General features: G+C 37.2%; 1 protein-coding gene across 3 annotated transcripts in view; it reads right to left on the bottom strand.

Annotated features, from left to right (window-relative positions):
- ZNF462 (zinc finger protein 462) overlaps positions 1-16,139 on the bottom strand; it is an 85,417-nt gene that overhangs the window by 16,617 nt on the left and 52,661 nt on the right. For 2 of the 3 annotated variants that reach the window (XM_075210325.1, XM_075210333.1), the window contains exons 2-5: positions 11,969-12,220; positions 6,151-11,483; positions 2,501-2,668; positions 1,116-1,390 (exon numbers count right to left, since the gene is read on the bottom strand). In XM_075210325.1, the coding sequence (XP_075066426.1) occupies positions 1,116-1,390; positions 2,501-2,668; positions 6,151-11,483; positions 11,969-12,188 (5,996 nt within the window). In that variant the 5' untranslated portion in view covers positions 12,189-12,220. Of the gene's footprint in view, positions 1-1,115; positions 1,391-2,500; positions 2,669-6,150; positions 11,484-11,968; positions 12,221-14,331; positions 14,411-16,139 lie in introns of those variants that run through there. The other variant, XM_075210341.1, reaches the window with a different exon arrangement.

The following is a 16,139-nucleotide window of genomic DNA, read 5'->3' on the forward strand; positions in this document are numbered from 1 at the left end:
TGGCAGCTCCCACAGTCCCTCCACCGTTTGTAGAAATGTCCCCTACGCTGAGTGTCCCAGCATTACCTCCATAACATCAGCATATACTTGAGTCTTAGTGATGTGACTGGAGGATCATTGTTTATTGAAAAAAGCAATGACCAATCAGGTACTGGTTGCATTGACACACCTCTACATCTGAATTTCGCTATGAGCACTCTATGACACATCTATCCTTGGTGCTGGATGAGTCAATACGCAAACTCCTTCAAGCAGCTGTGCAAATGTTACAATAGTTGGCAGCTCAAATTCAGCAAAACAAAAGCACAAACCACACCTAGAATCTTAGTAAAGGGTATGTTGCTACAGTTAAAGGCCATGAATACACTATAGCACAAATACCCTGCTCTATAGATTTACCTTGTTGAAAATATTTTTTCTTTTAAAGTAACAACCTTATAGACAAGGGATTCGCTCTGCCACCTTTCGCATGAGAAAAACTGCATAGCAATAAATTATGTCTGTAGCTTGGTGAGCATACACCTGCACGCCTGCTTTGGTAGGACTTACCCTACATATATAAAGATTATACATGCTTATGCAATAAAACAACTTTTGACTTTAATCATTACAGAATTGTCCGGTTCATTCTCCAACTTGCATTTTTCAACTAAGCAGGTCAAATTCACACAAACTCCTAGTATGTGAGATTTGACTTTAAAAACAAACAATTTTTATTTATATTATTTAAAGTGTAATGTAAAGTGGGAGGAGCCTACTTAAATTGCTTGGTGCTTAACAAAAACCATCACCATGTTACTCTTATTCTAAATAGGTTGTGATTAAATTCTAAAAAATTATGATATCTTATTTGCACTTCTTGTATTAATGTGTACATTTGTAAGAATGTCACAAATTAAATTTAAGGTATAAGGAGCAAAAGAATATTTAAACAAAAATATACTTTTAAAATATGTTATTCAATAAGCCATTTTTGGCAACCTTTTATGGGGTTTAAAATCAAGTCCCACTAAATGATCCCAGATATCAAATACATACTAAGAAGTAAAGGAAATACAATATGCACATAAAATCTATAGGAAAACATTTTCTTTTTTCTCTCTCATTGTGCTTACTTGTGCCTGAAGGCAGAGACAAAGGAGCAGAACTGGCAGCTGTACTTGTCTTCTCGAGTAAACATGGCTAGTGCCAAGTGACTCCTCTCATGGGAACGCAGGCCTTGCATGGACATTAGAACGCGATCACACTGTTTACAGGGGTAGCCACCAGTCCTGGGAGGCTCCACCGCATTTGAATCCTTTGTTTCTACCTCAGAAGCTTCTTCTCTTGTGACTGTGCTGGGAGTAGCTGGCTCCTCTTCACCATCTTTGGGTTTTAGATCAGTATCATCCTTATTGAGGAAAAGAACAAAAAATATACTTGTCATTGCAGAAAATAATTTCTTGCAGTCTAGGACTTTTTAGATAGAAATCTTGAACAACAAACATTTCAATTGATCACAAGCACAAGTAAATGTTTCTGCAGTTACTTCAAAATCAACAGAGTTTGTTTGGCATATATGCAAGGTATAATTAATGAACGTTTGCAGAGGTAATTTTAAGCAATGGCTCCTGTAAGAGTCAAGCAGTTTTCCAGGCACTGCATCGGATCTCTCCTCCTCTGAGAGACCTGAATCGGCCGAAGCTTAATGGCAGCAGTCCTGGATATATGCCTATACAATGAAAGGTCAAAAAAGGCACATCCACCAAATTACTAATATAGGAAAGGGGAGCATTTGCAGAGAATATCATTTCAAGTGGAAATCAAAACTGAAGCTTCATATAACGCATAAAAGTTTAAAGGCCAAGCATTTCACAGGTAAGTTGCAGTAACATTTCATTTTTTTTGTTATCCTTTTCCTTATAAACATGTGTAACCTAAAAGGTTATAAGAAAATAACACAGCTAAACATTTAAAGTAGTCCAGTCTACACCAGAAGAGGCACCAATTTTATGGGCTCAACTTACTAGGAACCAGTACCTATTGAATGGCCAGGCAATGCTTCAGCGACATCATTGGTTCCAAGCAAAATGGATGAATCCACTGTGTATAGATAAAGGCCCACTTTAAATAATTTCAGTCTGCTATTATTAACCTTTTAATGAAGATCACCAAGAATCCCTACATCCACAAGAGGACGTATTGAAACTTAAAATATGCTTTAATATGAGCCATTGTAAAGTCAACACACCTACCAACAATTATCAATAGGATTTCTAGACTGTACACGGACACTAAGATGCATACACAACTGTTTCAGGAGTACATTTTAACATAGATTGCACATATTTAGCCGATATCACATATAAAAGTACGTAAGTACTAATACTATAGTGAGGTCATTTCACTGTGTGCTCATTATTTTGATCAACCAAAATGCACCATTTTAAATAAATACTTTCCAAACATGTCCAAGCTACAAGCAATGCAGCATGTTTGTGTCAGGAGTCCCTATTTGTACCTTTAATTCAGGAGCAATTGGGGGAGCATTTCCATACTGGACGTGTTTGCGAAGATGATTACAGATGGCTCGAAGTGTGGGATGGACTTCCACGCAGAACTTACATTTGTAGCCCACAACTACCTTTTCCTTTATTCTCTTATGCACTGCCTCTTGACCACCTCCTGTCTGTAACCATATCCAGAAAAATACAACATTATCACACATATATAAAAACTATAAGGATCATCGTTCCGAAGGAAAAGGAGGTGGCTTTCCACCAAATTTATTAATGCATAGTGAAAGGGCCTTTGTAACATCCTGAAAAACAACAGCCCTGGACTAGATTACAAACACTACAAATCACATTTACAAACATTTTTTTGTTTTAGACAAATCTCTACTGCACAAATTATGCATGATAACAATGCAAGGTTACTTCAGAGAGTACATTAGTGAACAAACATACATTAAAATTCCAAAAGGACAAATACTTTATAATTCAGTAGTACATTGCAAACAAATATATACACAGTTGATTAAACATGATCTAAAATGTGTATATGTAGTTTATTGTATATTAAGAGAAACACCAGGTCCTCTTGTGCATAGTTTATTATGATGTTACAGCTGACTGTAACAGGAGGCAGCACTTCATGGTTGGGGTGTGCACCCGTCATACAGATTTATATACTGAACATAAATATATATGTACATAAAAGCATGCCAAGACATCTTTCATCGGAAATATCTTTTTCGTACATCTGTGTCAGTCTACTCAATCAATTTTGCCAGTTTAAAAATTATGGAGGTATTCTAGCAGTAGCAGGTGCTGTGTCTGTAGCTTTGGCAGAATAGTGCAAACAGAGGAAGCCAATAGTAAAAAGCAATGAGCCCAACAAATGATTATACAAGGTGGGCTTGTGTTTTCACTAGACATTTCTTGACCAGTCCCTTCGGTCTTGGGACATCTCCTTAAAGTTCTGTAAGAGGCTTTATATACTCTCTGGGTGTAATAGAACTTTAGACACCACTGGTGAATCTTGTGTAGAATTTGTCATTTTCTTTCTACTGAATCTGTCTCCTACCCACTAGGCCTTCAATTATTCAAATGACAATAACTTCAAGTTTCACTGAATACTCTGACCCTTTAAACTACTCATGAATGTAATTGTCGTTAGGTATACTTTCAACAACTTTGTTTCCTCTAAGCAACCGATTCAAGATTTGAGACTGAAGTCAATTCACGCTTACAAAGTACGTTGGATATTAAAAAAAAATATGTATATATTTCCCAAAAAAACAGACTAGCATCTTAAAATGTCAGACATGGTTAATATATGGAATTTATATGGAACTGTTGTAACAAAGACAATTATTACCATCCTTTAAAACTGCCTGAAAACAAGTCAAATCAGTAAAAAACAAAGGTGTCCTCGAACTTGAAATTTATTGAAAATCTATGGGGAGATCTGATAACGCCCATTTCATATAAGTAGGCCTTAGAATATCTTTGAGCTACAATAGTTCTACTAGGAAGAGTGAACGAAAATTGTAACTGCAACATTAGAAAGTCTTAGCTGGCCACACAGGTAGCTAGGAAGCGGTTATTTCTGACAACGAATGTGTTAAAATACAGACTAAAAAAGGTACACAAACTTTTGCACATGCCATATTCACAGATTACTTTGAATCTGTAAAAACAGTTATGCATAAATGATTTTTTCATGTACTACTGAATCAGAAAGCTTTGATTTATGGTGAATGGAGCAATGCAAACTAGTGATGTGCAGCATTTTAAAGGGTCACAGACAAATTCCACAAAAATAAATTTATAGACATGCATTGGGGGACTTTAAAGGCAGAATTTCACACACCCCTGCTACAATGGTAGTCCATTATGATGTCATAGTATCTGAGCAACATGTTCAAAAAAGAAAAAAAAAAATGAGCAGACTGTTCATTCTGCAGTGATGACATCCAATTACAGAGAGGTTGTCTGTATGCAACATACTGGTACTTTAATGTCAAATGAGCAATAAAATACTACTATTTATCAGCAGGGCTGCAGGTGTCCTACATCATTGGCTATCACTGGTCAAAGCATTCAATTTCAGGATAATTAAATTAATTTTATTAAAACATTGCAATTTTAATAAATGTGTATTCAACAATGTGTGGGTTGATTTACTTCTTATTTGACATCTTCACCGATTCTTTTTTATTCATTTTCAACTGCTTTGTCGCAAGGGTAATTAATTTATTCCTGCAATTCACCAGTGAATTTGAATAATGTTATTTATGTAAATTTCTAATATTCTGGTAAAGCTAATACTTTTGTGATGCCAATCTATCTTTCTTTTTAACCACTGCTATCAGTGCTTTGAGCAAGGAATATCATCAGGTAACATCTATTTGTTGAGAAGAAAACAATTCTTACAAAGGCTCAAACGTGACAGTATAAGGAGTCAGTCACACAATGGAATGTAACAAGGTCTTTGGAGTTTCAGTGACAAGCAACTAACAGGTATGATCCCAAAATTCTAAAGCTTCCCGTGTAGGAAGATATTTACTTAATATGTCATTGTTAATCATCACTTAGAGCGTTGTATGAACCTTAGGATTCCATCAGGAGAGATGAAAAGTGGTGTACAGAAAGTGCTGTAACCCACAGCAACAAATAAGTCTAGTGTAGAAACTGTAATTATGTTTGCTATAGGTTACAGAACATTTTGCTTTACACCAGTTTCCTGGGTTGCAAACTGTACCCTTCAGAGTTATTGCACCAAACTCTTTAGGATGAAGTTGGTGGCAAAGTATTAGAGTTCATGAGGTAGGGAATTGTTAGTGTTTGTATATCAGAAAATATTACAATGCTATGGATTTATGTACAACACAGTGCCTTGAACTTAAATAGCAAACAGATTTTTATTGAATGATGCAGTAGATGATTGATAACAATATAAAAGGAAACCAAAAATTACAAATTCAGTATCAAGTGCTTTTTTTCAGAAACTAAAAGGCTAATTTCACGAAGAACTAAAAAAAAGTGTATTGGGTGGAATTAGATATGTTAAAATAAAATCCTAAAATTGTCCTCTCCTGCACTGCATGAATTCAACGGATTTCTCTCAAACCAACATCAGACGAGCAATGGGATTGCTAGATCCATTGAGCATAGCTAAGTAAAACCAAAGATTATTTTCACACACCTAACTCCACCCAAAAGGTACATTTTATATTTCCTTGGAGTTAGCCTTTAAAGATAAATTTTCACTTTCTGATTTATATGGTAAATGTTTATATAATAATGCCCAAACACATGGTGTTCATTTTATATTTGGCTGCAGTGTGAAGATGTAGTACTATGAAGATTTGCTGCACTGTAGTATAATGAACCAACTGTGCAACTCTGTTTTGGGGCAGTCTTGTATCTCAAATAAGCGCTGAAATCTTGCGATTTCCAAGCCGAATGGGCACTTGCACTTCTCACTGCTACACAGTAAAAAAACAAAAAAACAAAACAATATAGACACTACAGTGGACAGTCAGAAAAAGTAAGAAAAAAGGGTTGTTTGCAAACTTATTTTTTGGGCGGGGTGCATCTTAAGTGGGTGACAGGAATACTTTAATGGGAATGAAAAATAACAAAATAAATCTATATCTCTTACCTTTTCTTGTTTATTATCTACAGTAGAAATTTCAGTATGTTTTTGCTTGTTTAAAAGCTGCTTCCGCCTTTCCTGGCGTTTGGCACGTTTTTGAAAATCCTCAATGTGCGCGTTCAAATGGAAGGTCAGTTCACCAATGCTGTTTAATTTACTACTACAATGCTTGCATTGATATGTGGTAGTATAAGAGCGGGTGCCAGAGGTACCCAAGATGGAGAAGTCACGCTTTATGTCCTTGCTGTGATGATCTGTGTAGTGCATGCACAGGAGATCAGCTGTGCTAAATGACAGTTTGAAGCACTTGATACATCTAAATGGAAGCAATTCTGGTTCTTGGGTTTCTGGATCTTCAAACGGGGCTTCAATTTCTTGTTTATCCTCAGAAGAGCTTTGGCTCTCATTGTCTTCTGCATACAACGCTGTAAAATAACCACCAAGCTTACTAGCATGTTGCTTTTTGGGGAAAACTCCAGGATGTCGTTTTATGTAATGCGACACAATCCCTTTCTTGCTGTAAGATTGAAATGAACACAGAGAACATTTTTTCATTTCGATTGCCTTCTTCAACTCATCACTTAGTTCAGGAGAATCATCTTTCCGTGGAGTAGGGACAACAACTTTGCTTGGTTTATCACTAACTGTTCTAGACGCTGCTAAACAGTGAGTGTAGTAGGCATCTATGTCATGCCGCTTCTGGTAATGTGCTGCTAGTCCTTTACGAATTGGATTAGTATAAGAACAGAGTGCACAGTTGAACAAATTATTTTTGCCTTCTGGTTGTGCTCGTACATTATTATGTTTGATACGGTAGTGTCTAGCTATCCCTTTTCTGGTAGAGCAGAAATATTTGCATAATTGGCACTTAAAGATTGTGTGTGAGGCAATGTTTTTACGTGGTTTGAAACCAGTCATTTCAGACACTTCACCTGGTTCTAGAGTAACAACTGTTTGAGGTGGCTGCTCATCCATTGGAAGGTCTGGTTCAGCAATTGAAACGTCTTTCTGAGAAGTGTGTGACAGCATGTCAGGTTCTGGTTGATGATGATATTTTTCATAGTGAATTTTCAACTTTTCTAGAGTGCCATGGGTATAGGGACAAATTTTACACCGGTAGGCACCATAACCTTGTTTAAATATTCTATTTTCTTCCGTTTCAGTCTGAGCTGATTCATTGGGTGGTTCCACATCATGCACAAAATCTTCAGCAGTGACCTTTATTAAAGGGTGTCGTTTTTGGTAGTGGGTAAGAACACCATGAATACGCGTGTTAATATATGGACAGTGTCTGCATTTGTACACTGCTCCAGGGTTAATGTCTACATCCTGGGCAAAGTCTGCAGCCTTAACTTTCATACCAGGATGCTTCTTGCCATAATGGGTCAGGAGGCCATGTAGATTGTTGTACTCAGATAGACAAACTGTGCATTGATATGGTGACGATGACAGAGCAGAGGACAATTGTGATGGTTTTTCTTGCAATATACTAGAATCATCTGCGCTCTCCATGTGTGATTCTGCATTTATGAAACTTTTCTGGGTAAGCTGAGACTTTGAAGTTGTAGCTTCTTCTAAATTTGACTTTTGTGCAGCATCCTTCTCCTTAATGATTTCAAGGAGTACAGATTCATCCCCTTTCAAAGCCCATGGGTGTATAGATTGATAGTGATTAGTGATATCCCAAATAGAAGGAGCTTCAAATGTACAGTCTCTGCACTTATAGGATTTTGATTCAGGTGATGTTTGTGCTGATGAAGGATCTGGTCCTGCACACAGTTTTGTTGCCATATAGGTATAATCCACATAATGCTCAGGATGTCTTCTCTGGTAATGTTCAAGAAGACCACTTGGTTCTGGGTGAGAGTAAATACACCATTCACAGTGAAAACCAGCTTCAATGAAGCCGTCTAAAAATGCCCATTTCAATATAGAAGTTACAGTAGCCTTAAGACTAGGATGATCTTTCTTCATATGCTTTCTAAGGGCATAAACATAAGGGGTTGAAAATGAACACTGCCTGCATTTCAGACTTCTGAGCTTTTTCTTCTCAGGCTCAGTAGTGGAAGGTAGATTTTGGGTGTTTTTTGTAGATTTCTTTTGACCTTGCTCACAGAGACTCCTTATTGCAGCCGTGTGTTGTCTAATGACATCAGCATTTACCTTAAAATCTCTATGCATCTTTTGATAATGAATTAAGACTCCTTTCACTGTTTGATTACCATAGTCACAATGCTGGCAGAAAAACATTTCATTTTCTTTTGGTTGAACACTGCCCTTTTTTGCATTCTGCCCTGGGAAATATTGCTTTCCAGGTGTGCTTTTTGGGGCATCTGAATTTCTCATTGTCTCAGAAGTTGGAGGTGCCTGCCTAATGTACTTTGCAGTGACTTTAATTTCAGGATGCCGTTTTTGATAATGAACCAATACACCAACAACAGATCGATTACTATATGAACAGTGTTTGCAGTAGTATAGCTCAATAGTTACTTCTGGTGGAGAAGCCACGTTGGTAGAATTTGGAGTTACGGAAGAGCCTCCATCAAATGCTAGTTGCGAAATGGCTGTTCCACTATCCACAGAGACAACACGCATTGTTTTCTGAATCCTGAAGTAGGAAGCCTTTTCATCAGGGTGCTTTTTCTGATAGTGAACTAAAACAGAATGCATGTTTGGACTTGCAAATCCACATGTATCACAATCGTATACCACAACATTATTAACAGCAGAACTTTTCTGATTGTCATTCTCTGTAGGAGGAGAGTTTGTGGTACTTGTTGTAGTTTTATTAAAAGTTGACGAGCTGCTAGCTCCATGTCCTGATGGCGTTGATGTCACCAGGCTTTTAGGAGCAGAATTCAAGATTTCTCTTAAGGTTTGCGATTCAGAATTAAGCTCCTCTTGACTTCTCTCAACAACATAACTTGAAAAAATCATTGCATTATTGATTTTAACTGTTGGATGCATTCTTTGGTAGTGTGGCATCAGGCTTCGAACATTTGGGCTTGTGTAAGAACAAAAGCGGCATCTATAAATTAGATCGGACTGGTCAAAATTGAGAACATTCATGGCTTCTGGATGATGATCTGAATAATGTTGTTGTAAATCCTCAAAATTATTATAGTCAATATAGCATTCAAGACATCGGTATACTGCACTGTGGTCATTGGGATCCAAGATATACCTAAAACTGAATTTAATATAGGGATGCATCCGCTGATAGTGAGTGCTAACACTTCGGGCAGACTTGTTGCTAAAGTCACAATGCTTGCAGTAATATAATCTTCCAGACTCCTCATTATACTCAGAATTTTCATTGTTTTGGTCACTCTCACTATACATATTGGATTGGTTGCAGGCACCAGATGAATTTTGGTCTTGATCTTTAAGTCCAACAGATTGAAAGTAATAATCTTCATCATCATCTGATAATGTCAACTCAATTTCTGCTCCGTTGGATGCTGAAAAATTATGTTGAATGTTCCTAAAGTTCATATTCTTTTGGGACATACTGATCTCCCGATTCCAGATTTGTTGGATTGGATATTGATCTCCTTCTTCCATCTGTTCTGATGGATCCTCTTCTTTGTCAAGTTCTACCTCTATTTCCACTTCATTCTCCTCATCATCATCATCATCCTCCACATTGATGACCGCATCTTCCTGTTGTTTACTTTGGTTAATCTTGCTCTGTAGATTGCTAGCAATTTCGTCAATTCTAGTTCTTTTTTTCACAGGTGACAAGTCCAAAGGAAAGTCGTTTAAGTTTTTTCTGGATGTTTTTGCAACAAAATTATTTTTGGAAGATAATCCTAAAATAGAAGTTTGACTTTTTCTCACTGTTCCAGAACTATTAGCATCTAGTTCATTGTCTTGCATTTGTCGTAACAAATTGCCACTACTGTTTGGCATATTGTCACAGAATGAATGTTTGTGCTGCTGGTGAACACGTAGACCTTTCAAGGTTGTTGTAGAGTAGTTGCATATAGTACACTTGTATGGGTTCTGCAGAGTAGAGTCTGTTAGGTTTCCAGATTTTCTACCATTCATATTGCTAGTTTCAAAAGTTTCATTTAATGAAGAAGACATACTTTCACTTAGTGAGCTCAATGGATCCCACTCAGGTGATGCACCACTGTGACATTGTTTGTGTGCACCCAGCTTTAGTGGACTTTTGCAAGAAAAGGGACATTCGTCACACTTGTAAACAGGTGTCTTTCCAGACAAGTGAATATTTTCAATATGACGGGAAATACTCCGCCGGTGCATGGTGAGAAATGGGCAAAAAGGACACTGAAATCTGTTCATAAATCTTCTAAATGGAATTCCCTTTGTCTCCAGCAATTTGTTATTCTCTGATCCCAATAGTGGTTCTCCAGACAATTCAGGATGATCAATTAGACTTAAACCATTTTCACCATCTATTTCAATATAGTCCTCATCAGAACTCGAGTCATTTAACAAGCTGTTGTCATCCATATCAATCATGGCATTTGACTTTTCTGGAATTCCATAAGGGGACCGGTCTGACAAATTCAAAATGCCAGCATTTGTGGTGAGTTTTGGTTTTATTGAAACATATGACATTGACTGATACTTGGAAGTATTACCTCCTGGAAGATTACTCATAGGAGCCCTATAACTAGAAAGATTGGCGTTGGAAAGATCATGTGTTGCCATGTTTAGGGGCATATAGCTAGCTCCAGAACTAGATACTTGTGAACCTTTATTCTGTATATCTGGCATGTTTAGTCCATCCTGTCTTAAGCTTGACAATATTTTGACCATCCCGCGATGTTTTTTCATCATATGGTCACACCAGCGCTCCCTTCTCGGTGTCTGGTAGCTGCACCATTCACAGCAAAAGTTCCCCCTTGACTTTGTAAGAGGTTTTACCATAGATTCTAATATACTTCGCTCCACCACTTCAGCTGGCAATTCTTTACAGGTTTCTTGTATTGGCATGGAAACAGGTGTAGTTTGGGACACTGAAGGTGCTAAAGTTTCTTTCAGGCTATTCTTGTGGTACATTTTCTGATGTTTAATTATTCTTGCTCTTCTGGGTGACTTGTAAGTGCAAAACTGGCAGGAGAAAACCTTGCCAAATCCATCATGCAGCATAATGTTATAATTTCCAGGGTTTGCTATATTTCCACCGCCATGTCCATGGACTTTTCTAGTATGTTCCACAAGGAGGTATTTAGATCGAAAATAGCGAACGCAGTATTTACACTGGAAAAACTTATTGGTTGGTTTGGAGCTGGTTCCTGAAGACAGACCATAAAAACCAGGACTGTGGCTGTAGTATGAAACAGTGTTTGCCGGAGGAGTACTCTGGCCTGAAAAGATAAAAAGGAGACAGAAAATAATAATAATTCATTAAATATTTTCCTAAATAATAATATTTCTTAAGCTGCAAAGTTGTCTAATATAGTAAATGTGTGACTATTCAAGCGGAAGAAATAGGAATTTATTTATTTTTTGAATGAATGATTGCATTTCTGCATAAATACATTATTATTCAATGGAGGCACACACATTACAATGTGATCATGTTACAAACATTTGTGGTTGATCTGATAATATAACTGATAAAATTAATAAATGGACACTCAAAAAAACAAAGTGCCACTACGTTTGTGGTGGCTCCGAGTTCTATGCCTCACCTGTGTTGCAAACTCTTGTTGTTAATATCGTTATGAATTGTTTGACCATAACAAATGCTGTACCGTTTATTTTTGACAAAAATCTGAATAAACTATGTTTCAAAAAAAACCAAAAACAAAGTGAATAAAGCAAAACAAAAAAAATATATTCAACCCACCATGAGTTTCTTCTGTAGGGACAAATTCATCTTTCATCGTAGGAAACACAGCTTCCGCCTGGTTGGTGGAACTTGTACCCACAGGTCTAGCCTGACTAGAGCTCTCTTCAGTAACATCTGTGGGCTGCAAAAATGCTGTATGGACATCTTGTATGTGAGCCTTTAGATCTTCATAGGATTGGGCTCTAAAGTCACAACCATCACACTGAAGGACTTCCATGGTCTAATGTTAAGTTTTTACATCTGGAAATTCTGAAACACAGAAAGAAAAAGCAAGGTTGTATTATATTGTACAACAGAATCTGCAAAGTTGTCTAGTACAGCAAACTTATTAAGTTAAAGAAATATTCCTTAAGCTTGCCACATATGGATCATGTTTTTGAATGAATTTATGCCAAAATACAATCAGAAATCACTATTCAATGGATACACACACACACACACTGCAATCTGACCGTGTTAAATATGATAGTTCTTCAATCACCAAGTCGAAAAACGGACGATTGCTTCACACACATTACAATTCTGATCCGACAAGGAAAAATATAATTACAATAAAAATTCTTTAAATCAGCTTCAATTCAATCATTTTGGATGAAAATTTTCCACCTACTCCAATTAAATTATCAATCGATTCGGCCACGTAGATTACCACTAACAAACATCCATTCTTCGTCTCTAATTGAAATGTAAGAAAAATAAATAGTTTGTGGCAAAAATTGTTAAATATGATCATATATTGATACCTGAATTAATCATGAATGTGACATTTTTAATTTAAAGTGGTTGGATTAAAATCTTTAATTTGATCTTGTACCCACAGACAAAAGCAAATATGTTTCTCAGGAAAAGGTGTTTACTTCCTGATAAACATGTCTGATCTGCTCGAAGTTTGAACAGATTAGAATTTTTGGCACATGGTGCTGTGTGGACAATTTGCTTTAAAACTGCAAAAGTTGGTGACAAATTGCCACATGGGCCACTTGGGGACCCCAGCAGCAAATTATTATTTAGTCATTGTAACATAATAATGTTACTCAAACGGCAGTTATAATATAAGTAACAAAATCAAACTGATCACACTATGTGGGGGAATTGGCCGTGTTACACGTTAAAGTAACATGGCCTGTGCACTATCACTACGGTAAGTGTGCATTACCGTTAGTACAGTAATTTCAACTCCGATTTTTGCTCACTGCTCCGAGAGCTGTGTGCTGAAATCTGCATTAAAATTACCATACTATCGGTACTTGTGTGCGGGCTGCATTACTTTCACGAGTAACGCGGCCAATTGAATTCTCCTCTATAAGTGGGAGGTTGTAAAGTGAAGAAGCTTGGTAAGATGTGCTGAATTGACAGTTAAGTGTAGTAAATGTAATAAAGTCATATTGAGGCAGGTAAGAGTTAAATTTGAAGTGCAGCAATTTCCACTATGATGCTTTGTCTGAAATTAGAGAGTGCATTTCAAAACTACATGTAATAATTTGCACCAAGCAACTGAAAATAAAAATATACAGGAAAAAGAAAGTTCATCTCCATCCAGCCTGCTGCAATAACTCTGGTAAGAAAGAATGTAATGCTCTCTCAGATACTTTCATCTAAGCTACAGTTTGTCTTTTCCCCATACCAATATAACATTTTATATTGAAGACTTCTAAAGCAAAGCTATGTCAAGCTCTTGCTTCACAGCACAAGAGTGGACTGTGTGGAAGGTTTCTATCTGCTGTAGATCAAATTACAGCTACAAATGAAGCCCCACCCCATGTCTCTTCTGCACAATCCATTACATCTGAAAACATTTTTCCCCCAAGGTGCAGATGACTCCTGCATTCTAAGCACTTCACAGAAAAGCAGATCATCCAGTTTTTTTCCACTACCATCCCCCAAGCCTAGACCTTTCTCTCAGCTAAAGCGAGACACTGATCTGCTGAATATATCTAGCACATGTTCCAGACACAGGAGACACAACTGCAAAGGGAGGCTTACAACTTCTGTGAAGCAATGTCCTTTTAGGTTTAGAAGCAGCCATTTTAAAGCAAGTAAACAGTCACACAAAGCTTGTAGCCTCAACACAACATGGCTCCAGTCCAGTCCTATTTAGACACAGCACACTGCTGAAGCAGAAACATCAAACACCTGTGTATACAGTTCTGGATGAAATGGTACATTATGCAAAATGTTGTTGATTTTGTAGGAGAACAAGATTTAAGCTTACAAAAATATTTTAGGATGTCTGGTTCAGACATGTTGCCCTGCTCTCTTTGTTAGTGGGGAAAATGCTGAAAACACAGAAAGAAAACCAACATATGAAACCACCACAGCCGATTAACATAAAAAAGGGTTAACCTGAAACCAAAACTGACTTCATATCCTTTCTGCTCTCATGTGAGTTGTCTTCTCTCTGCAGAAGGACACCATCTGACTGTTTGCTGGATTCCAAAGTCTGAAAGACCTTTGTAATCACCAGTCAGTCTGACTGCATCTGCAAACTCTGCCAACAGACACACCCTTCAACACAAAGCCTTCAACCAGCCTTTTTAAAGGAAGTTCTCTGAAAGCTTCATTGTGCAGCTCTGGAGAGAAACTAAATGTCTTCAGCAAAACAGCTTTTAACACCACAGAGCAGAACAGAGAAACAATGATTAATAGCGTTTGAACATTATTACTAAACAATGAGTTATAGCAAGAATGAGTAGCAAGAATATGGATAGCTAGTCAATAGCAATGGATAGCTAGTCAATAGCAATGTGCAGGTTGTAAAAAAAGAAAAAAAAAAATGGAACACCAGGTTAATTTGGGGCAACAAGCATATTAAAAGCAAAGGTTCCAACAGGTTTTGTTCATGTGTTGAGTAAAATAAACACCTCAGCATGTATAAAAATGCTACACTGCCCTGGTTGCCTATATTTATGTGATTGTGTTTGGCAGAAGCTTCAGTGTCCAAGACCGTTCTACTTGTTGATGTTTCACAAGCAACTTTGTTTTAAGGTAATGTCGGCATGGAACTCCAAGGGACAAAAAACATCAAAAAACTAAAATGATTGGAACTACATACTCCAGGATTGTGATATCCATATATTAATTTGAAGTGCTAGAAAAAACAAGTGAGCAACTGCAGATAAACTGACTGCAAATTTCATGCTGAGGCGTAAGCAGTCAGTTTAAAAAAAGGTCTGATAAGAACTCAACATAGCAGGATACACCAGACAATGCACATTTACAAGTTCAATGGTGCAAACAGAACCGGCAATGGACTACCAAGCAGTGGAGGAAGATGATACCTTCAACAGTGTTCTCAAATTTGGCACCAAATAAAAGAATAGTACAGCCTTGAGTTCTCCTTTCCCACAGTAATGTGGTTCTGTGATGTTGTGTTTGCAGTCATTGCCTTAGAACAGTGGATTCCAAACTTTTTCAGTTCAAAGCACCCTTAGGGTCTCCAAAATTTTTTCAAGGCACCCCTAAGCAAAAATTATTACCAAGTAGTCCCGCACCTTGCTTACCACTAGTCCTGGCCGAGGCACCCCTGTGAGATCGCCGGGGCACTCCAGGGAGCCTAGGCGCACAGTTTGGAAACCACTGCCTTAGAAGGCAAAGTCAATGCCTGATTTGAAGGATGTCTGAAGATGACAATGCCGCCATCAACAGAGCTAATGTGGTCACCCAATGGTTTCATAAGCATGACACTGATGTTATCCACATGCAATGGCCTTCCCAGTCACTAAATCTGTACCCAACAGACTGTTATAGCATATTCTGGAATTATTCCTGAGAGAGCATTTTTCACAGTCAGTTGAGTGACTTTTTTGTCAAAGAATTGTGCTACATATCACCTTTGTAGTTTCAGATATCAGTAGACTCAATACCACGATGCATAAAAGGACAACTAATGATATAACTGTGGTTGAACAGCAAACCTATTATTTAGGTATATGTTTTAGATAGTTTTAAAATAATTCAGAACATTGTGCTGAGTGCTATAATTTCTATATTTTGTTCCTTGCCTAATATAGTGGCTTGATAACTGAACAACTTAACATTTTATTAACTACATTTTCTACTCAGTTCTATAATATTTACGTACTGCAACAAATGTTCATGAAAAAAAAAAGGACAAATACTTTAGGACATAAAAGTCCAGTTAAATGAACAAAGTTTTAAAAAGGATGTG

The sequence above is a fragment of the Mixophyes fleayi genome, chromosome 1, assembly GCF_038048845.1.
Source record: "Mixophyes fleayi isolate aMixFle1 chromosome 1, aMixFle1.hap1, whole genome shotgun sequence".
Taxonomy (NCBI): domain Eukaryota; kingdom Metazoa; phylum Chordata; class Amphibia; order Anura; family Limnodynastidae; genus Mixophyes; species Mixophyes fleayi.